Here is a 20,672-nt window from a genome sequence, read left to right as displayed (position 1 = left end):
CAAATATCTTATAAACTTCCTAGTGAAATGATGATGGTCGTTGAAAATACTGACTTTGCGAACATGAGTTGAATCTACGAAAATGGATGGGTATTTAACAGATTCCTCTTCTGGTAGAAATATTTATTACCAAAGTAACATTCCGTTAGTCTTCAATAATTTGAAAAACATCGCAAGCAAACGAAAACGCCGACACTCAAAGTTTCTGACACACCGGAATGAAACAAAAAATATATTGGAAATCATGGTTTTATTGATATCAATTTACATTACTAGTCAATGTATAAAAAGCTTGTTTACATTAAATTCAATTTAGTATTAAAGATTTTTAAAAATTTTAAGTAAAAAATAAATGCGTTCACCGCGCTTACTAAAATGCACGACAGATTATCTACTTTTTATTTGGTAAATCCTTATTAAAACTACACTGAAGAATATTATATAACATGTGTATTTTTGAAAAATAAATAATGAATTTCTATACGTGATTAAAAATGTGATCAATTTGACACAAGATAATAAAAATGACTAATGAATTATTGCTCGACTACAAAAATGGCCAAGCCACGGCCCCAATTAAAATATAAGTCCTAAAATCCACTTGTAAAATATTTTTATGTATAATATTGTATCTTTGCACTCATTATTTATATAATAGAATGAAAGAGACAATATTCGTTTAAAATTCCATGTGGCAAGTGCGGGGCAAACATTTTCTATTCATAAATCTCTAACGCCAGTGCCGTAGTTCGCTCCCCCTGCCCTATTGAGTGCATCCTTGAATTGGTCGATGTCTATCTCAGACTGATTTTCAAGTTGCAACTCCACAGCAAAGTTCTGAAACATAATAAAAACTAGTTAATTGAGAACTAGCATTGAAATTGAAAGGTGAGTGAAACTAGACCTTCCTAATTTCAAATTATTTTTTTATATATTTGTGTCTGTCAATATCTGTCTGATAATAATAAAATATTAATAAAACAAGGTTCTAATAATTAATTTTAAATCCAAATGAATTACGAATAAAACGAATTAAAGTAGGTATCTTTTTTGATTCTCAATATTCGTCGTACTAAGCCGGCACTTTATTTGAAGCACAGACTATCAAATGAAATTTACAAAGTTCAAAGTTGTCAAAATTGGAATGTGCGCAAAAATGTCAAACCTGAACATACGTTATAGAATTGAATTAACACAAAAGCTTACGTAAATAAAATAAATTATATTAAAATGGATGAAATATACAGTAAAGTTGTGTGCAGAGAGAATCAGTTAAACGATTTGTTCAATTTATTCGGAGATGACAACGAACCATTGCCGTGTTCTATTTTTATAAGTGGAAGTATGGCAACCGGCAAAACGTTATGCTTACAAACTGTTCTCAATTATTTAAGTTATAAACATGTATTTGTCGACTGTATCGAGTGTTATTCGTCAAAGATAATGTTCGAGAACATATTGTCTGCCCTCAACGATGAAGACGAGGACGTGAAATGTGAAAATTTCATGGATTTTATAAACTGTTTGAACCGGCTTCAAAATAATTATGAACCAATAGTAATTGTATTCGATAGAGTCGAGAGACTACGCAACATGGATCAGAACCTCTTGCCAGTGCTACTAAAGCTTAGAGAATTTTGTAAATTGAACATCTGCACGATATTGGTGACGCATTTGATATTCGAAAATTTTAATTTCAAATTCGGTGTACGAGAGCCCATAAAACTCTACTTCCCTAACTATAACAAAGAAGAGTTATTCAGGATAATATTTCTCTACCAAAAATCATTTGTACAGCATTTGCTGAACCATTTTGACATAGAAGATGAAACAACAGAACTAATTGAAAAACCAGAGTTATTTGCAAACTTCTTGAATGCATTCTTGAGTGTATTCTATAGGCCATGTCGAGACCTTATTGAATTAAAGCATATGGCACGCCTAAACTTCATCAAATACTGTGAACCAATCATAAAAGGTGAAATACAATCAAATGATCTAACTAAATTGTGGAGACACATCTCACCAATCTTGAAAACAAGCCTAGAACTTTTATACTTAAGAATTAGTGATATGAGGCAATTCAAACCTTCACCGGGTAAAGAAAACAGTGAAAGCTTATATGCCAAAGAATTCTGTCTGGAGAAAACGTTAAAAGATGAACTTTCTTCTACAAAAACATTTGCACAAAGCTTCGAACTACCATACTTTGCGAAATACTTACTAATTGCAGCATATTTGGCTAGCTACAATCCGCCCAAAGAAGACAAGAGATTGTTTATGAAGAACCACGGGAAACAACGTAAACAAATGAGACAAATCAAAGCAAAGGCTAAAATTAATGAAAAATTAAGTACACAGCTCGGTCCTAAAGTTTTTACTTTAGATCGATTGTTGGCAATATTCTATGCTATCTTAGAAGATAAGATCGGTTTAACCAGCAATCTGTTGGCACAAATAGCGACATTAGTTGAGCTAAAATTGATAGCGGGAAGCAAAGAGATAGATTTAGATACAGCAAAATATAAATGTATTGTTGGCTATGATTTCATTTCAGCCATTGCTCAGACTGTCGGTTTTAACATTAGAAAATATTTGTATGATTTTATTTGATGTATTGCTGTCAAGTTGCGATACATATTTCTCTAATAAACATTTTTCTGAAACAATTTGATTTTTAGTACTTATATGGGTAAATGAGCTCATGGTCCATGGTTCCAACCAATTTGAAAAATGAGGTCAAAGTCCAATCCGTATTATTAAAATAGCTGGCACATCCTGCAATTCGGAACAATTTTTTTGATAATTTTTTTTTCAATTTCGTGATTAATTTAGGGAGATGTTTAGGATTGAACAAAAAGAAGCTGTAAGCACGCGGGGGAAGAACTTATCCAAAAATAAAATGGGCTTATACGAACCGATATGATGTCCTTGATGATAGCTTTGTCGGTGGACATCTTGGCTCGGTTGATCACAGACACGTTCGGTCCTACCCACGTCATGAACATAAATTTCTTGCGTTTAGACATCTCGTCTCCCATCTGCAACCTTCAGTCCAAAAAATTTATTAAAACAAATATGTGTAATGCAACACACATCTGTTGGACTACGCGAGCCAAGACTTAATTAGAACTCTTTTTACCGATTTATCACGCGGTTTTTGTATTTCTTATTAACCACGTCTCCAATTATTTATAGTTTCCGATCACTCGGCGCCTCAATCATTATTAATAATCACTTTGGTGCTGAGCTTAATTTTACATATTTTTCAAAAAAAGCTAAGGAATTCAGAAAGAAATTACCCACAAAAAAATTTAAATAACTTAAAAATACAAAAATTCATTCACGAAGCAGCTACTGTCGAGTGGTTAGGTCTCCTTTGGAGGCGCTCGGGTAGCTGTTAGTAAATCCCACCCCTCTTGGCTGAGCGCGTGCTCGCCCACCTGTCCTGGTGAAACTGGAAAGGCCTCCGGGCCACCAGTAATCCCTCAAAAAAAGAATCCCAGCTTGGGGTTGGGTGGTAGATGTGTCGCATGTGTCCCTGGTATTATTCATCTGGTCGTGAAAGTTTGTTGGAGGTTTGAGAATTTTTTTTTTTTTTTTTTTTATTGCCCTTGTAGGCAGACGAGCATACGGCCCACCTGATGGTGAGTGGTTACCGTCGCCCATGGACTTCAGCAATGCCAGGGGCAGAGCCAAGCCGCTGCCTATCGCTTAATACTCTCCACAAGCCTCTTTTAAAGAAGGACATGTCATAGCGCTCGGGAAACACCGTGGAGGGGAGCTCATTCCATAGCCGGATGGTACGTGGCAGAAAAGACCTCTGGAAACGCACTGTCGATGACCGCAGTGGCTCCAGGTAGTATGGATGAACTCTACTCCGGTGGCGGGCGGTGCGATGGTAAAAACGAGATGCCGGTATCATCTCGAACAATTCCTCAGAGCACTCCCCATGGAACATTCGGTACAAACTACAGAGGGAACCGAAGTCCCTCCGCAGACCCAAAGGTTCCAAACGATCCGCGAGAATGGGATTATCGACGATTCGAACGGCCCTCCTCTGTATGGAGTCAAATGGAAGAAGCTGGTATTTGGGAGCCCCGGCCCAGAGATGGGAACAGTACTCCACGCGAGGCCGGACTTGTGCTTTATAAAGCAAAAGTCTTTGTCCAGGCGTGAAATACCGCTTCGCTCTGTTGAGGACTCCCAGCATTTTGGACGCCAACTTGGCTTTGCCTTCCAAATGACTCCGAAATTGGACATCACTCGAAATGTCGACCCCAAGTATCCCGATGCTCGCGGAAGGTTGCAGGGATACTCCTTGGAATTGCGGCGCCATGACAAAGGGGTCCTTCTTCGCAGTGAACGCGCAAACTTGTGTCTTCAACGGGTTGAATTGAACTAAGTTCGATTCACCCCACTCGGAGACTCGCCCCAGAGAGTTCTCCACTTCAGACACAAGTTTTGATCGTCTCTCTTGCACCACGCTCCGAGAAAGACTCTGATGGCCGATATATCGCGCATCCCCCGTGCTGTCATCCGCATAGCAATGCATGCCATCAATAGACAGCATGTCATTGATATACAGGATGAAAAGCGTGGGGGAGAGCACCGAACCTTGTGGAACGCCAGCATTAATGGTCATGGTATCAGAACAATCACCGTCCACAACGACCGTGATGCTCCGCCCATCCAGAAAGCTAGCGATCCACTTGCAGAGACCCTCGGGGATTCCGTAAGATGGAAGCTTCGACAGAAGCGCCTTATGCCAGACCCTGTCGAAGGCCTTCGCGATATCAAGGCTCACAGCAAGAGCCTCGCCCTTGCTCTCCAAGGCTTCAGCCCACCTGTGAGTAAGGTATACAAGAAGATCGCCAGCTGAACGACCGTGACGGAAACCGTACTGTCGGTCACTGATCAGCTGGCGATCTTCAAGATACTTCAGGAGTTGTGTGTTTATTATTCGCTCCATCACCTTGGAAAGCAAGGAAGTTATCGCGATAGGCCTATAGCTCGATGGGTCCGACCGGTCACCCTTCTTGGGGATAGGGTGGACGTGGGCGGTCTTCCATGAAGACGGAACCCTGTTAGTGCAATAAGAGAGGCGATACAAACGCGTTAGCGCAGGCGTCAGCTCAGGGGCGCACTTTTTCAGAACCACTGCGGGGATGCCGTCTGGCCCACTCGACTTATGGACGTCCAGGAGTCGGAGCTCCCGCCTGACTGCACACTGTGTGAAGCAGATATCCGGCAGGGAGCTATCACACCGGGGGATGTTCGGTGGTGTGGCACCCCCGTCGTCCACAGTCGAGTTCGAGGCGAAGAGTTTGACCAGAAGGTCAGCCTTCTCTTTCGCGCTGTGGGCCAGAGTGTCATCGGACTTGCGCAGTGGTGGGAGACTAGACCTGCAAAAGTTTCCTTCTGCAGCTTTGGCGAGCGACCAAAAAGCACGGCTCCCAGAGGGATAGCTCTTTAGTCGCTCGCCAACTCTAGCAACGTGCTCCGACTTCGCCTTGGCAATTACCTTCTTGTAGGACCTGGAGGCGGCGTTATATTTCCGCCTTTCCTCTGAGATGTTAGGATCCCGACGCCTCCTGGCATCATCCCATGCCACGTATGCGGACCGCTTGAGGTGTGCAGCATCCCTGCTGGCATTGTTATACCAGGGTCTGCTGCGACCCCCAACGGGCACTTCAGAAGAGGGAACAAACAATTCCATCCCCTGGAGCACCACGTCTTTAAGACGGTCCGCACAGACGTTAGGATCAGCAGAGGAAAAGCAGAACCGCCCCCATGGGTAGGATGCGTAAAATTCACGCAATCCATCCCAATCTGCTGACATATACCGCCAAACTCTTCGATACCCGGTCGTCGTTCGACGACCAGGACGAGAGAGTGGTACGGCAGCACGGATAAGGCAGTGATCGGACGATCCAAGCGGAGCGTCGACCACCACACTGTATCCGGCCGGATCCGTGGTCAGCAGAAGGTCCAACAGAGAAGGCTCGTGCCCCTCGATATCTGGGACACGGGTGGGCTGTGTCACCAGCTGGGAGAAGCCGTAGGCCAAGGCGAAATCGTAGGCAGTCCGACCCGGGAGGTCAGTGGTTCTGGACCCCAACCACTCTTGGTGGTGAGCGTTAAAGTCTCCAAGAACCACCACCTCCGCAGATGGGTACTGCTCAAGCACGCGGTTAGTCCCCTCTTGCACATGCTCTATCAGAGCTGCACCTGCATCACTGCTGTGGGACCTGTACAGGCAGCTCGTCCATCCATCTAACAAATAAAAAAAAAAAAAAAAAAAAAGGCACGCGTAGACTCGGGTACAACCCCCGTGATCTACGCGCAGCCACAAGAGGGACAGGTCCCGTTGTTCGAGGCCTCGTAGACGGCGACAACAAACATCAGCCCGGACGAATACACACACCCCGGCTTTACGCAGGAAGTTGTGCTCCAATACGTAGCCGGGGTATTCAAGGTAAGAGGTATCATCCGGAGCAGATATCTGTGTCTCCGTCAGAAACAGTAGGGCAGGCTGCGCCGTCTCAAGGTGGTGGTGTACGGCGTCAAGGTTGCTATGTAGGCCCCTGACATTGCTGAAATCCACATTAAATGTGGAATAGGGGATCGCCGATATAGCCCTTTTTCTTTTTCTTATTTTCATTTTGTTTTTTGGAGAGTGGGATAAGGTGAGGTAGGATGTTTGTCAATCGGCAAGTCACAGCGAAGCTTCACGTCATATCGGATCCTCCCGATCCACTAACGGTGCTTTTAGGTACCTCAAGCACCAGTAATCCTTCCTTCATATAAAATTTCAACAATTAATAAGCAAACCGAGTATTTACCTGAGGTATCCGAATGCGCGTTCATCATCAGAGAACTGCGTGCGGAACTCCGTGAAGTCGCTACCCCTGGCCGAGCACACTATCCGGGCGCCTTCAAACTTGAACACCGCCCTGGACAGAGAAAACATCAATCTTAACACATTCATCACCATCCCATTACCATCATACTTCAATTTTTGCAACAAGACGATTATGTGTTGTGATATGAAAATGAATAATAGCCTCTACATCAAGGATGAGCAGCACGCGGCCCGCCAAGCATTTCTAAAATTGAATTTATTTTATCAACTTTAATAATAATAATAATAAACATTTATTCCAAACACAAATTAAGTACAAAAAATAAATAAAAAAGATAACAAAAATAACGAGGCTTGGAAACGGTTACCGGCTCAGCAATGCCTAACTGTATCGAGACAATCGGTACTGCGGCGCTGATCTTCCGCCGGCACCTGCGGAGTGACGCGCACACCAGCATCATACCGACCAATACACAACATTGTAAAATACATTAAAAAATAAAAGAACATGAATAATAAAAATAAAAAACAGTTATGAAAAGGACAACAAAATGACATTATTAAATTAATTAAATAAAAATTGCAGTTGCAAAGCACAATTAATTATAGTACGGAGTAATTATATTTGATATATTCGAATTTTTCTTGTATATTTAAAAGATATACTTTTAAATTTGTTTTAAAGGACCTTAGCGTTCTCTGGTGCTTTCTCCCATCAATCCCAATGAAATATTTACTATAGAGAACGTTAAAAATCTCGCACTAAGCACACTGGTCGTCCTGTAGACACTTGGCGACGCGCCGTGGAGAGAGAGATGGGCACTGCCGGCCTGACCTGGAGCGATGTGACAAGCACAAGACAGGGTGAAGTGGAGACAACTTGTTCATCATTACTGGTGGTAGGACCTCTTGTGAGTACGCACGGGTAGGTACCACCACAGTGGGGCAGCCGTTGTAACTATAGTGGGACCTTAGAACTCATATCTCAAGGTGGGTGGCGCGTTTACGTTGTAAATATCTATGGGCTCCAGTAACCATTTAACACCAGGCGGACTGTGAGCGTTTGTTCACCCATTAAGAAATAAAAAAATAACATACAAAAATGCAGATAAATTTTAATTTAAATAGGTCAATTAAAGGAAGGCGCTTCCTTTGTCCGGGACTAATCTTCGTGAATATAATCATCGTGCTGTTACTAATGTTAATAAAAAGGATGTAGCAAATTGTTCACAGCGAATTAACTTCGAATAAGGACATTCACCGAATGTAGAACGATACAATTTTTTTATTTATTGCTTTGATGAGTGGACGAGCTCACAGCCCACCTGGTGTTAAGTGGTAACTGGAGCCCATAGACATCTACAACGTAAATGCGCCACGCACCTTGAGATATAAGTTCTAAGGTCTCAGTATAGTTACAACGGCTGCCCCACCCTTCAAACCGAAACGCAACGCCTACCCGTGCAGACTCACAAGGCGTCCTACCACCAGTACCTAATTACGCAAATTATAATTTTGCGGGTTTGATTTTTATTACATGATGTTATTCCTTCACCGTGGAAGTCAATCGTGAACATTTGTTAAGTACGTATTTCATTAGAAAAATTGGTACTGCCTGCGGGATTCGAACACCGGTGCATCGCTCAACACGAATGCACCGAACGTCTTATCCTTTAGGCCACGACGACTTCTCAGTATTTTAGAGATGGGACAATATAAACAGCTATCAGATTGACTAGACTATTAATACTACACTATACTAATCAATTTTTATTGGGCAACGTGAATTAAAAATTGTCTGCGATCCTTGCATCGAATGGTTTAAATTTGGCACGCGCCTTTTGTTTGGGCTTTGATCCTATAAATGTTTGACATGTCACAAGTCGCAATTCGATCCAATATTCCTTCATTTCTGTATGGGTTCAACAAGGCAACACAAGTTTCAACACGCGTTTCTCTCTGCAGATCAGTCAAATCATGAGGCACCCATTTTACAAAAAAGAAATTATTTATTAATTTGACGAAAATGAGTCAATATTCTTGGTAAGGTAACGTTAAACCGTGCCGCTAATTCCTGGGTAGTTTGGCTCGGATCGGCTTCCACCATCTCTTTCAGTTCATTGTTATTCACATGTGTGTGGGCGGTCTTCCACGTGGTTCGTTCTTCAAACCAAAATGTCCATCACGAAAGCTTTTAAACCAAAATCGCACGGTGCGTTCATTAGCAGTCTCCCCTCTTCAAACGCAACATTGATATTGCGAGCTGTTTCTGCAGCGTTATTTCCATGCCGTATTAAAAAATCACTCGAATTTTCAAAGTATCCATCTTTCTTGTCTAAGCTAAATAAAAAGAATAACTGAAAGTCGATAATCGAATGTTGCATATTTTTTAAAAGAAGAGCCTCATAGGATTTTATTTTATTGCTTTGATGGGTGAACGAGCTCACAGTCCACCTGGTGTTAAGTTACTAGAGCCCATAGACATCTACAACCTAAATGCGCCACCCACCTTGAGATATAAGTTTTAACTTCAGACCGAAACGTACTACCTACTGCTTCACGGCAGAAATAGGCAGGGTGGTGGTACCTACCCGCGCGGACTCACAAGAGGTCCTACCACCAGTAACAAGAGGTCCTACCACCAGTTCACCTAGGAAACCTTAAACCCTCATGGGAACCGAAAAAAATGAATTTACTATGGCAGCACTCTTCTCACTACCTTTGGAATGCCTTAGACATTAAGTCTGCCACTCTACTCTTACGAATAAAGTTAAATAAATAAGGCACCTACGTGTTATATACTTATTTGTTAAAAGTTATTTTATGAGACCGTAATTTAAGTTTAGCTAAATTTGTCTCACCACTCGGTCGGTGTAGTGTCGGACCTCACATCTTCGTAAGCCGCCCTAATCGTTTCCCGGTCCAGGCCGGTCGTCATGGTTACCTGAAAAAAAAAACATTTTTAATGACGCTAAATTTTTGTGTACTCCTCTCTCCTCCCAGTTGCCTCGAATAACCTAATTCTGGCTTCAGCATCACCGGTGAGCGACCTCACGCGGCTCAGACTGAAAAAAACATTTTTATTGCCCTTGTAGGCGGACGAGCATACGGCTCACCTGATGGTGAGTGGTTACCGTCGCCCATGGACTTCAGCAATGCCAGGGGCAGAACCAAGCCGCTGCCTACTGCTTAATGAACATCTTCCCTAACAAGAGCAGTGCTTCGCTGAATCTACTACCGACGAAGTCCTTTTGTTAGTAAATTAAGTTTTACAGTGCTTGCTAAATTATAACCTCTTAAGACCGAATTAAATTATAATCGAATTTAAAAATGTCATTGCAGGTTTTTTTTCGTCTTAAAAATAACCAATTCTGTTAGCCCGAAGTCAATGTCCGAGCCGGTCCGGTAAAGTTCTGACGCGAAATAATTTAAAGCATTTACTAGTTTGTTTAGGTTGGTTTTTTTATTGCTTAGATGGGTGGGCGAGCTCACAGCCCACCTGATGTTAAGTGGTTACTGGAGCCCATAGACATCTACAACGTAAATGCGCCACCCACCTTGAGATAAGTTCTAAGGTCTCAGTATAGTTAAAACGGCTGCCCCACCCTTCAAACCGAAACGCATTACTGCTTCACAGCAGAAATAGGCAGGGTGGTGGTACCTACCCGCGCGGACTCACAAGAGGTCCTACCACCACCACATAATTCGCTTCAATACAAACAATTGGTTGCACAAAACTATAAGGTTTTTTGTCCCTACCTATTCGCTGGGAGCTTAAGGAGCTATGCCAGCTATGTGTTTACATTTACTAGCCAAATTCAGCCAGCTTTGTTGAGCTTAAAGTTCTTTTTAGAGTTCTTTGACTTCAATTTCAGCCAATCGCTACGAAACAACCACAGGATCACACTACTTACTTATAAAAGGCTCAGGATCATGATAATTATAAAGCCACCGACATAGTCCACACATAAGAAAGCTGAAGTGACAATGGACCGGTCATATCTGCTGAAGAGTCCTTTGGGGCATTCGATTTTTGGGGTGGAGATCGCGCAGGACGCCCAGTAAAAAGGTGGAGCGAAGATATACGCAGAACCGCGGGTAGCGGATAGGGAGAAAAGCCCAGAATCCGTATAACACGTTTCCAGACATATTGTCTACCATGTACCATGCGGTACTGGAATAAATTCCCCTCCACGCGTTGTTTCCCGACCCCTATGACAAGTGCTTCATCATACGAACTTTGAGAAGAGTCCTAGGCTGTCATTCAGTAGACAACGGTTTGGCGACGAGCAAAGGTGACTATTTACCGTCAAATGTGCCTTATGCTAATCTACTTAAAGCAATTTCGGTGTCGCCTATACAGCTATATGCTACTAAACAGCTTTTTTCTGAACTCAACATCTTACAGGTTTCAATAAATGGAATTGATAGAAAGTATTTATACCCGAAATAAAAAAAACCCAAATGACCAATTCTTACGTCACATACTATGTCGTCCATATCTCATTTACGTAAATGTATTTATATAAAGACAAAACACGCAGTCTTTTTAATCATATAAATGGTGTTCAAGGGCATTGTCGAGGCTTACAAGATTAGTGACTAACATAATTATGTGAGGAAGTTCGGCTAATTTACTTCAAAACCAACCAAAAAAACTAAGTTAAGAATGCGTACATATGAATAACAGTTCATTTTTAAATCTACTATATTGCTGGTACTTGAAAAAAATAATGTAAAAATCAAATTTTTTTTAAGGGGTTATATGACCTGGTAACTACGACCTTTAAGTCATGTCTTATTTTAATTCATATTCTTATTTTTATTAATAATGTATGGAGTGAAATGAAATGAAATGAAGATGATTAATTTGAGACATTTATCAACTGGGATTAAATGAAATGAAATGAGATGAGATGATATGGGATGACAAAATCGTGATCTATTATAGAGACTATAGAAGAAATAAACAGCATTTCCACTGAACTGGATGTTTTTTAGAACGATTTAATTATGTCGATATATGATTGATAATTCTATCGTATTTTTTTAATGGGCAACCCACATGTTGTTGTCGTATCGGTGAATATAATCGTGAAGTCGTCGTGGTCTAAACGATAAGACGCCCGTTGCATTCGTATCTAGCGATGCAACGGTGTTCGAATCCCACAGGCGGGTACCAATTTTTCTAATGAAATACGTACTTAGCAAATGTTCACGATTGATTTCCACGGTGAAGGAATAACATCGTGTAATAAAAATCAAACCCGCATAATTATAATTTGCGTAATTACTGGTGGTAGGACCTCTTGTGAGTCCGCGCGGGTAGATGCCTATTTCTGCCGTGAAGCAGTAATGCGTTTCGAGAGACGGAGACCATAGAACTCATATCTCAAGGTGGATGGCTCATTTACGTCGTAGATGTCTATGGGCTCCAGTAAGCACTTAACACCAGATGGGCCTTGAGCTCGTCCACCCATCTAACCAATAAAAAAAAAACGCTCTTTACTTTTCTTCGTTGTCAATTCTAGGCAGAATTCCTTTGCTTTAAATTTCTAGGCTTTTAAAAAAACATGCCGTGTTCTGAGTTCACGCACACAAATTAACCTTATTTAAAGTTCAGCTACATACAAAATGTGTTACGTGCGAAAGCTTAAAATGTATATTTATCGCATAATAAAAAGCTTTTAATCAGGCGGACAACTTAATTGTATGAAATTACAATGGAGATCTCTCGCGATCTGGGTCTCTTGGTCACTTTTATTTTTGCAAAATTATATTCGTCTTTAAAGACGTTCTGAATTTAGGTTTGGAATTTACTTCGAATGTATTTACTTATACTCTGTATTTTTGCACATTGTTTTGGCAATAAATTTGTTTTGTTTTTTTTTTATTAATAGCATTTACGATTCTCTCATTGTGGAAAGAAAGTAAAATTAGATATACATTTAATTAAGTTTGAATTTAATTATGTGATAAATTATCACCGGATAAAAACACTCACAAATGTGCCATTTTATCTTATGAGTCTTACAGAAACGACTAGAAGGCATATTATGTAAGTGTTAGTACAAGCGAAATTAATATTATACGTTTTTTTATAAACTAGAGGTCCCGCAGTAGTCGAAATTCGACTATAATTAATTGGAATTGTATAATAAGTTTGTACACTATTACGATTGTATTTTATTCTATAATCACAAATTTCGCCAAGGCTACACTATAAAAAAATACGAATAAAGTCAAACAATATTTAATCTATTCTCAATTTGACAACAGACGTCAAGAACAAAAGTTTGACAATAAATAGTATGCATGCGTGTGTGCGTCAAATACATGGTATGTAGTGTGTGTAATGTTTTCTTTATTGATTTAATGTATCTTTTATGCATTATTTAAAAAAAAAATTAGCATAGTGCACTTCTTCTCTATATTCTCTATAAGTGTGGAAAATTTCATACTCCTCCGTCCGCGCAAATTTCGTAAAAAGGTATACAAGTTTTTGCTTCACGTATTATTTAAATAAATTTTACTGGCTTGGGGACAGCGTCATCGCAATGAAACCAAAATCAATGGTGTCGGCGAGTAAAATCGGTTTTTGTAAACCGCTAAGTCCAATGCGATCGACAGATTAACGGTTATTAATCCGGCAGTTTTGTTACTTTCATTTATTTCCCAATCGAAAAAGTATGCAATATCGGGACGATATGAATACGTTTTATTGCTGCATTGAGTTCTTTTTTTTATTTATTGCTTAGATAGTTGGACGAGCTCACAGCCCACCTGGTGTTAAGTTAGAGAGTCCATAGACATCTACAACGTAAATGCGCCACCCGCCTTGAGATATAAGTTCTAAGATCTTAGTATAGTTACAACGGCTGCCCCACCCTTCAAACCGAAACACTTTAGTACTTCACGGCAGAAATAGGCAGGATGGTGGAACTTACCCGTGCAGACTCACAAGAGGTCCTACCACCAGTAATTACGCAAATTATAATTATGCGGGTTTGATTTTTATTTCACAATGTTATAAGTTCTAAGATCTTAGTATAGTTCCAACGGTAGCCCCAACCGAAACGCATTACTGCTTCATGGCAGAAATAGGCAATAACAAATTTTTTAATAGCTTATATTAGCTTATAGCATTCTAACATGTGAAATGAATAGCTGAGAAAGAAAGAGAGTATCAACGGTACCAGTATCAACCGGGATAAAAAACAAAGTGAAATTAATCTTTAGTTCGGTTTGTTATTTTAGCGTGTTTTTTTTTTAAAGTTTTTAAATTGCAAACATAATCTATATAGTCTATACGTTAGTTAAATATACGTTAAATTGCTTTAATTGTACAAGAAGTTCGGTGCCGTACTGTTAGAATTCTACTTAGATTAGAATTCTCACTGGTGGTAGGACCTATTGTGAGTCCGCACGGGTAGGTACCACCGCCCTGCCTATTTCTGCCGTGAAGCAGTAATGCGTTTCGGTTTGAAGGGTGGGGCAGCCGTTGTAACTATACTGAGACCTTAGAACTCATATCTCAAGGTGGGTGGCGCATTTTACGTTGTAGATGTCTATGGGCTCCAATAACCACTTAACACCAGGTGGGCTGTGAGCTCGTCCACCCATCTAAGCAATAAAAAAGAAAAAGAAAAAAAAACTAGGAACTTCTTTTAAAAAAAAACATGTTTAATACTCCCTAGACTAAGTTTATGTTATTTATATGGAAAGTGGCGAAAAATCGGTATATGTCCCACTCCGATGAAAGTCTGACCCGAACTGCTTTAAAAAGCTAGCTACAAATCATCATCTATAGTACATATAAATAAAATTGGAGTGTCTGTTTGTAATATTGAAATAACCGCTTTTTACTACGTGCATATGAATGTAATATATACGGTACATACACCAAAATAGCATTTTTTACAATTTTTGTCTGTCTGTCTGTTTGTTCTGGCTAATCTCTGGAACGGCTGGACCGATTTTGACGGGACTTTCTCTGATAGGTAGCTGATGATATAAGGAGTAACTTAGGCTTTACTTTTTTAGACTAGCTTCGCCCCGCGGCGTCACCCGCGGTACGACGGGACATAACATCGCGGGACTCAGCTGTCAATAATAAAATTTAATGTTTCGGAAGCGAAGCAAGGGCGGGTCGCTAGTCGGGAATAAATGCTGATGTTGATGTTTGGTAAGCATCATTATATGCTATGTAGGGATATAACAGCACGAGTGCCAATCAAAATTACCTTCGAAGAATTAGAGAATCCCGAATGACAGGATTCGACATCTTGGATATCGGTCGAACCGGAGTCCTTGCCGTCTTTGACTATAGCGTACAAATCATCGATCCTAGTCTTCAGGACTTGAATGTCTGCCTTCAGTTTACGTCTATCGGTCGCTCCTTCCTCCAGCAAAACGATTTTATCAGAAATACCACCGAGAACCTCACGCAATTCGTTCATGTTTGCCATTAAATTATCGAATTTAGTTATGATCAGCGTCTGGGCATCTGTCAGTTTGTCGATTTGATCCTGGAAGACCTTGTAGCCTTCGACGTGGTCTGCGAACGGGCTGGCCATGTTTCAAACCTTCGTCATTAAGATTATGGATTTTCTAAGCGGAAATCGAATGAAGAATTTGGCTTTGTGTCCCAATTTAATGGTTACATTGACAGATGTCATTTATGTCAAATTGTATCTGTTGTTTGTGGATAGAGAGGGTAGAAGAAGTAAGGAGGACTAATTCAGTGTATAAAAAGGTGTTCGCTGACAGGGAGCTGAATATTCAACTCATAATCATCACGTGTCATTGTCGATGCCCTAAAGGTTAAGCTATGCCTTTGCGCCGATGTTCGAATCTCACAAGCAAGTACCAATTTTTCTAATGAAATACTTAGAAAATGTTCACGATTGACTTCCACGGTGAAGGAATTACATTTTTTTTTATTGCTCAGATGGGTGGACGAGCTCACAGCCAACCTGGTGTTAAGTGGTTACTGGATCCCATAGACATCTACGACGTAAATGCGCCACCCATTTTGAGATATAAGTTCTAAGGTCTTAGTATGGTTGCAACGGGTGCCCCACCCTTCAAACCGAAAGGTGGCAGGGCGTTTTGTGAGCCCGCACGGGTAGGTATCACCACCCTGACTATTTCTGCCGTGAAGCAGTAATGCGTTTCGGTTTAAATAATGGGGCGGCCGTTGTATTGTAAAATCTGAGACTTAGAACTCATATCTCAAGCTGGTTGGGTACATTTACGTCGTTGATGTCCATACACTTAACACCAGGTTCCCTCGTCCAACGATCTAAGCAATAACAACGCTATACAGTTTACTTTCAAGGTCGTTGAAACATTAATGATTAATGGCAGAGCTATTCTTGGAATCGACTTTCTTCGCTGCAATAGTTGTAAAACAGAGTCGTCGACTATTGTGTACAAAAAATGCAAAAAATATATAAACCGCTTAAGTTTCTATCTGAGACTTCGGTATGCGATCTTGTACCGTGAAGACGATCATTTTGTTTATAATCACTTTCATTTAAGTGAAAACATTCTCGGTACACAGAGCGAATTAATATTTAGAATTTACACGTCACCTTTTAGAATTTCAATGGCTTACCTAAGAATTTTAAGAAAGTGAGTTTTATGCTTTGGGCGATTTATAGACAATATCGACGCTTGAAAGACAAACATGACTAAGCGACAATGACTGCTTTGTACATGAATGATAGGCAATTACCATATTCGACGCGCAAAAAAAAAATATTTCTAGGTCTATTAAAATCATTTCAATCCTACAGCTACTAGCTAGATTCGTTAAAAGAATTATTTTTTCCAGGTATTAAAACTTTAAATGAGTCTACTGGAAAGTTCACGCGTTGTCGCTTAGTCACGTTTGCCTTTCAAGCGTCGATATGTACTCTTTTTTATTTATTGCTTAGATGGGTGGACGAGCTCACAGCCCATCTGATGTTAAATGGTTACTGGAGCCCATAGACGTAAATGCGCCACCCACCTTGAGATATAAGTTGTAAGGTCTCAAGTATAGTTACAACGGCGGCCCCACCCTTCAAACCGAAACGCATTACTGTTTCACGGCAGAAATAGGCAGAGTGGAGGCACATACCCGTGCGGACTCACAAGAGGTCCTACCACCAGTAAAAAATATTCTCCCATAGACACAACCCACTGAGTTTCTGGCCGGATCTTCTCAGTGAATCGCTATTTTGATCCGGTGGTAGATTCTGCGCACTGCTCTTGCTGGGGCTAGTGTTAGCAAATTCTCTTAGGTTGAGTCTGTGAGCTCACCTACCCGTCTGGTCGTATCTAGAATAACTTACCACCAGCTACCAGCGAATAGGCACGGGAAAAAAATGTACTCTGTCACTTTATAAAATGAAACAGTCTCTTTTAGTCTAGAAAATGACAAATGTAGTCTTAGCGTTTCTTTTAAATATGGCAATTCTGTTTAACAGGGGCGAGTCGTACAGTATTGAGAGCTTAGAACTCATATCTCAAGGTGGGTGGCGGCGTTTACGTTGTAGATGTCTATGGGCTCCGGTAACCACTAAACATCAGGTGGGCCGTGAGCTCGTCCACCGTATAATGCAAAAAAGTCGTTTTTTTTTAAATAACCTAAAAAAAATGGAAATTGTTTTTAATTTTATTACGCCTAGAAGACAGTAATAGAAGTTAAAATTAATATAGAATGTGACAGATTTTGTGACCAGACTATATTATTATGATTGATTTAACCCATAGACATGCCCACTGAGTTTCTCGCCGGATCTTCTCAGTGGGTCGCGTTTCCGATCCGGTGGTAGATTCTGCGCACTGCTCTTGCTGGGGCTAGTGTTAGCAACACTCCCGCTTTGAGTCCTGTGAGCTTACCTACACGTCAAGAAGAAGCTGAAATAGCCTCTCAAGGCTATCAGCATAGGAAGGGGGAAAAAATTATAATTCATATCACATAACGTTTTCTGAAGTTTGAAGAAGTATTGACTTAAATGAGGTTTTATGTGGAATATTGTTTTTTTTTATTTACAAATTAATAAATACCGGTCCTTATACTGACGGTCCTTACCTTACTTAGGTATATTGCATTTATTACTAACCTATATCTATGTTGAGTCATATTCGTAATATAATGAGATCTATATCATACGTTATCTGACTTTGATTACTGCAAATTACAGTGATATCTATTTAACAATAAATTACATATATAATATGATTGTGAATTGTGAGTAATTATGAGCAAATTATCTATTTATATTAATTTTTATCGTTCGGAAACATTATCAAAAGATTTATGGCTACATTTGATACCACACCTAATAAGTATTGCATTTATACATATCACATTTTAAAGTAGGTATATTAATAATCGAAATTGGAAATGGAAATGCAGTTTATTTTTTATTTTTTTTATTGCTTTCATGGGTGGACGAGCTCACAGCCCACCTGGTGTTAAGTGGTTACTGGAGCCCATGGACATCTACAACGTAAATGCGCCACCCACCTTGAGATATAAGTTCTAAGATCTCAGTATAGTTACAACGGCTGCCACGCCCTTCAAACCGAAACGCATTACTGCTTCACGGCATAAATAGGCAGGGCGGTGGTACCCACCCGCGCGGACTCACAAGAGGTCCTACCACCAAGTTTATTTACGAATGTGGTGATTCGTATTTACTTATCTATAGAGGCGATATTACAAGGAGCGGACGCAAATGTGCGACTTCAGAAATATAAGTCTTACAAGTACGTGAACAAATAAGGAAAATAATATTAATTTACTAAATTCATCGTGGCCTAAAGGATAAGATGTCCGGGGCATTCGTACCTAGCGATGCACCGGTGTTCGAATCCCGCAGGCGGGTACCAATTTTTCTAATGAAATACGCACTTAATAAATGTTCACGATTGACTTCCACGGTGAAGGAATAACATCGTGTAATAAAAACCAAACCCGCAAAATTATAATTTGCGTAATTACTGGTGGTAGGACCTCTAGTGAGTCCGCGCGGGTAGGTACCACCACCCCGCCTATTTCTGCCGTGAAGCAGTAAGGGGTTTGGGTTCGAAGGGTGGGGCAGCCGTTGTAACTATACTGAGACCTTAGAACTTATATCTCAAGGTGGGTGGCGCATTTACGTTGTAGATGTCTATGGGCTCCAGTAATCACTTAACACCAGGTGGACTGTGAGCTCATCCAACCATCTAAGCAATAAAAAAACTTTTTGTATCATAAAATAATGGAAGCCATTTAAGGTCGTATTATTTATAGCACATAATCTATTTAATTAATAATGTTGTTTTCCTGTTTTAAGCGGAAAATGCAACCTTCGCGTATCGAAATACATGATTGTTCGGAGAATATTTATTGGTAATTAAATATATTTCAATTTGTCTTACACGGATAAATATAATATGTACATTGTTATACGGACAAACCGTCTTGAGGTCAACTTCATTACCGGAGATAACCTATGGGTTCCTTCCTTCAATATGTTGAAGAGTCCATTGAAACCAGACAGTATAGTCTCGAAATCAAAAACTTTGGGAAACTGTGCTCTACGTCAAACAAAATAACAAAGTTTAGAACAACAGCTGTCCCACGCATTTAAGTAGGATGATTCAAAAACGAAATTTCTCCATTGTTTATTATTGAATTAAGCGAAATATTTATACTTAAAATAATACTGAGAAAGCGTAATGGACGGCTCATTAAAGCTGAACACGACATGAACGCGACGAGTGACAACCGACATTAAAGATTCATCTATTAAGTGTATTTATTATATATGATTAAAGACGGCTGTTCAATGTCGGATTAATGGAGGGTATAGGTAAGGAGCGTCATTTTGTATAGGGGACATTAGGGGACAACTTGAAGAAGTGTCTACCAGTAAACAGCAAGTAATTACTGGAAGACTCGCCGAAATAGCGCTAGTGTAGGAAGTGGGAATGATATGAATATAGCAGTTTTAAACAGAGTGAAGACTGAGTTTCTCGCCGGATCTTTTCAGTGGGTCGCGTTTCCGATCCGATGGTAGATTCTGCGAAGCACTGCTCTTGCTAGGGCCAGAGTTAGAAACACTCCGGTTTGAGCCCCGTGAGCTCGCCTACATGTTAGAGCGAAGCTGAAGTAGCTTTCAAAGCTATCAGCATAGGTAGGGAAAAAAAACAGAGTGCAGTGTGCGGGGTGAAGTGAAGTATGGTAGTTTATGGCTCTGTTTTATAAATCCTTCCACTTGCTACTGTGGCGCCACCTTGATCGGTTCACTTTCGGCGGACATTTTTTTTAATACAGCGCTAATGTAGGAAATGGAAATGATATGAATATAGCAGTTTTAATAAGAATGAAAGTGCTGGATTGTAGTGATGTGTGGTAAAGACTGGCTTCATTTTTGACATCTTTCCACTTGTTACTGTGGCGCCACCTTGATCGGTTCCCTTTCGGTGGACATTTTTTTTAATACACCGCTAGTGTAGGAAGTGGGAATGATATGAATGTAGCAGTTTTAATAAGAATTAAAGTGCTGGATTGAAGTGATGTATGGTAGTGAATGGCCCCGTTTTTAAAATCCTTCCATATGTTACTGTGGCGCCACCTTGATCGGTTCCCTTTCGGTGGACATTTTTTAAATACACCGCTAGTGTAGGAAGTGGGAATGATATGAATGTAGCAGTTTTAATAAGAATGAAAGTGCTGGATTGAAGTGAAGTGTGGTAGTGAATGGCTTCAATTTTAAAATCCTTGCACTTGTTACTGTGGCGCCACCTTGATCGGTTCCCTTTCGGC

The 20,672-nt window shown here is 40.4% G+C and overlaps 2 protein-coding genes across 3 annotated transcripts in view; one reads left to right on the top strand and one right to left on the bottom strand.

Annotated features, from left to right (window-relative positions):
• Positions 1-233: 233 nt before the first annotated feature.
• The window catches only part of LOC732968 (cyclic AMP-regulated protein), a 46,277-nt gene continuing 25,838 nt past the window's right edge, over positions 234-20,672 (bottom strand). Inside the window, exons 1-5 of one of the 2 annotated variants that reach the window (XM_038017904.2) lie at positions 15,109-15,626; positions 9,727-9,809; positions 6,846-6,956; positions 2,919-3,048; positions 234-837 (exon numbers count right to left, since the gene is read on the bottom strand). In XM_038017904.2, the coding sequence (XP_037873832.1) occupies positions 721-837; positions 2,919-3,048; positions 6,846-6,956; positions 9,727-9,809; positions 15,109-15,441 (774 nt within the window). In that variant the 5' untranslated portion in view covers positions 15,442-15,626 and the 3' untranslated portion in view covers positions 234-720. 2 annotated transcript variants of the gene reach the window in all.
• ORC5 (origin recognition complex subunit 5) lies at positions 1,159-2,669 on the top strand. The gene has a single exon (NM_001173394.1). It carries the CDS (start codon positions 1,231-1,233, stop codon positions 2,611-2,613), a length of 1,383 nt encoding a protein of 460 aa, NP_001166865.1. The 5' UTR covers positions 1,159-1,230; the 3' UTR covers positions 2,614-2,669.

This window comes from Bombyx mori, chromosome 20 (assembly GCF_030269925.1).
Source record: "Bombyx mori chromosome 20, ASM3026992v2".
In the NCBI taxonomy this organism is placed as follows: Eukaryota; Metazoa; Arthropoda; class Insecta; order Lepidoptera; family Bombycidae; genus Bombyx; species Bombyx mori.
Note: the sequence above shows the minus strand (reverse complement) of the source record. Positions and strands in the feature narration are given on the sequence as shown.

What these genes read in the sequence shown, in the direction of transcription:
- ORC5 (NM_001173394.1), top strand. Translation starts at nt 1,231, where the DNA reads ATGGATGAAATATACAGTAAAGTTGTGTGCAGAGAGAATCAGTTAAAC.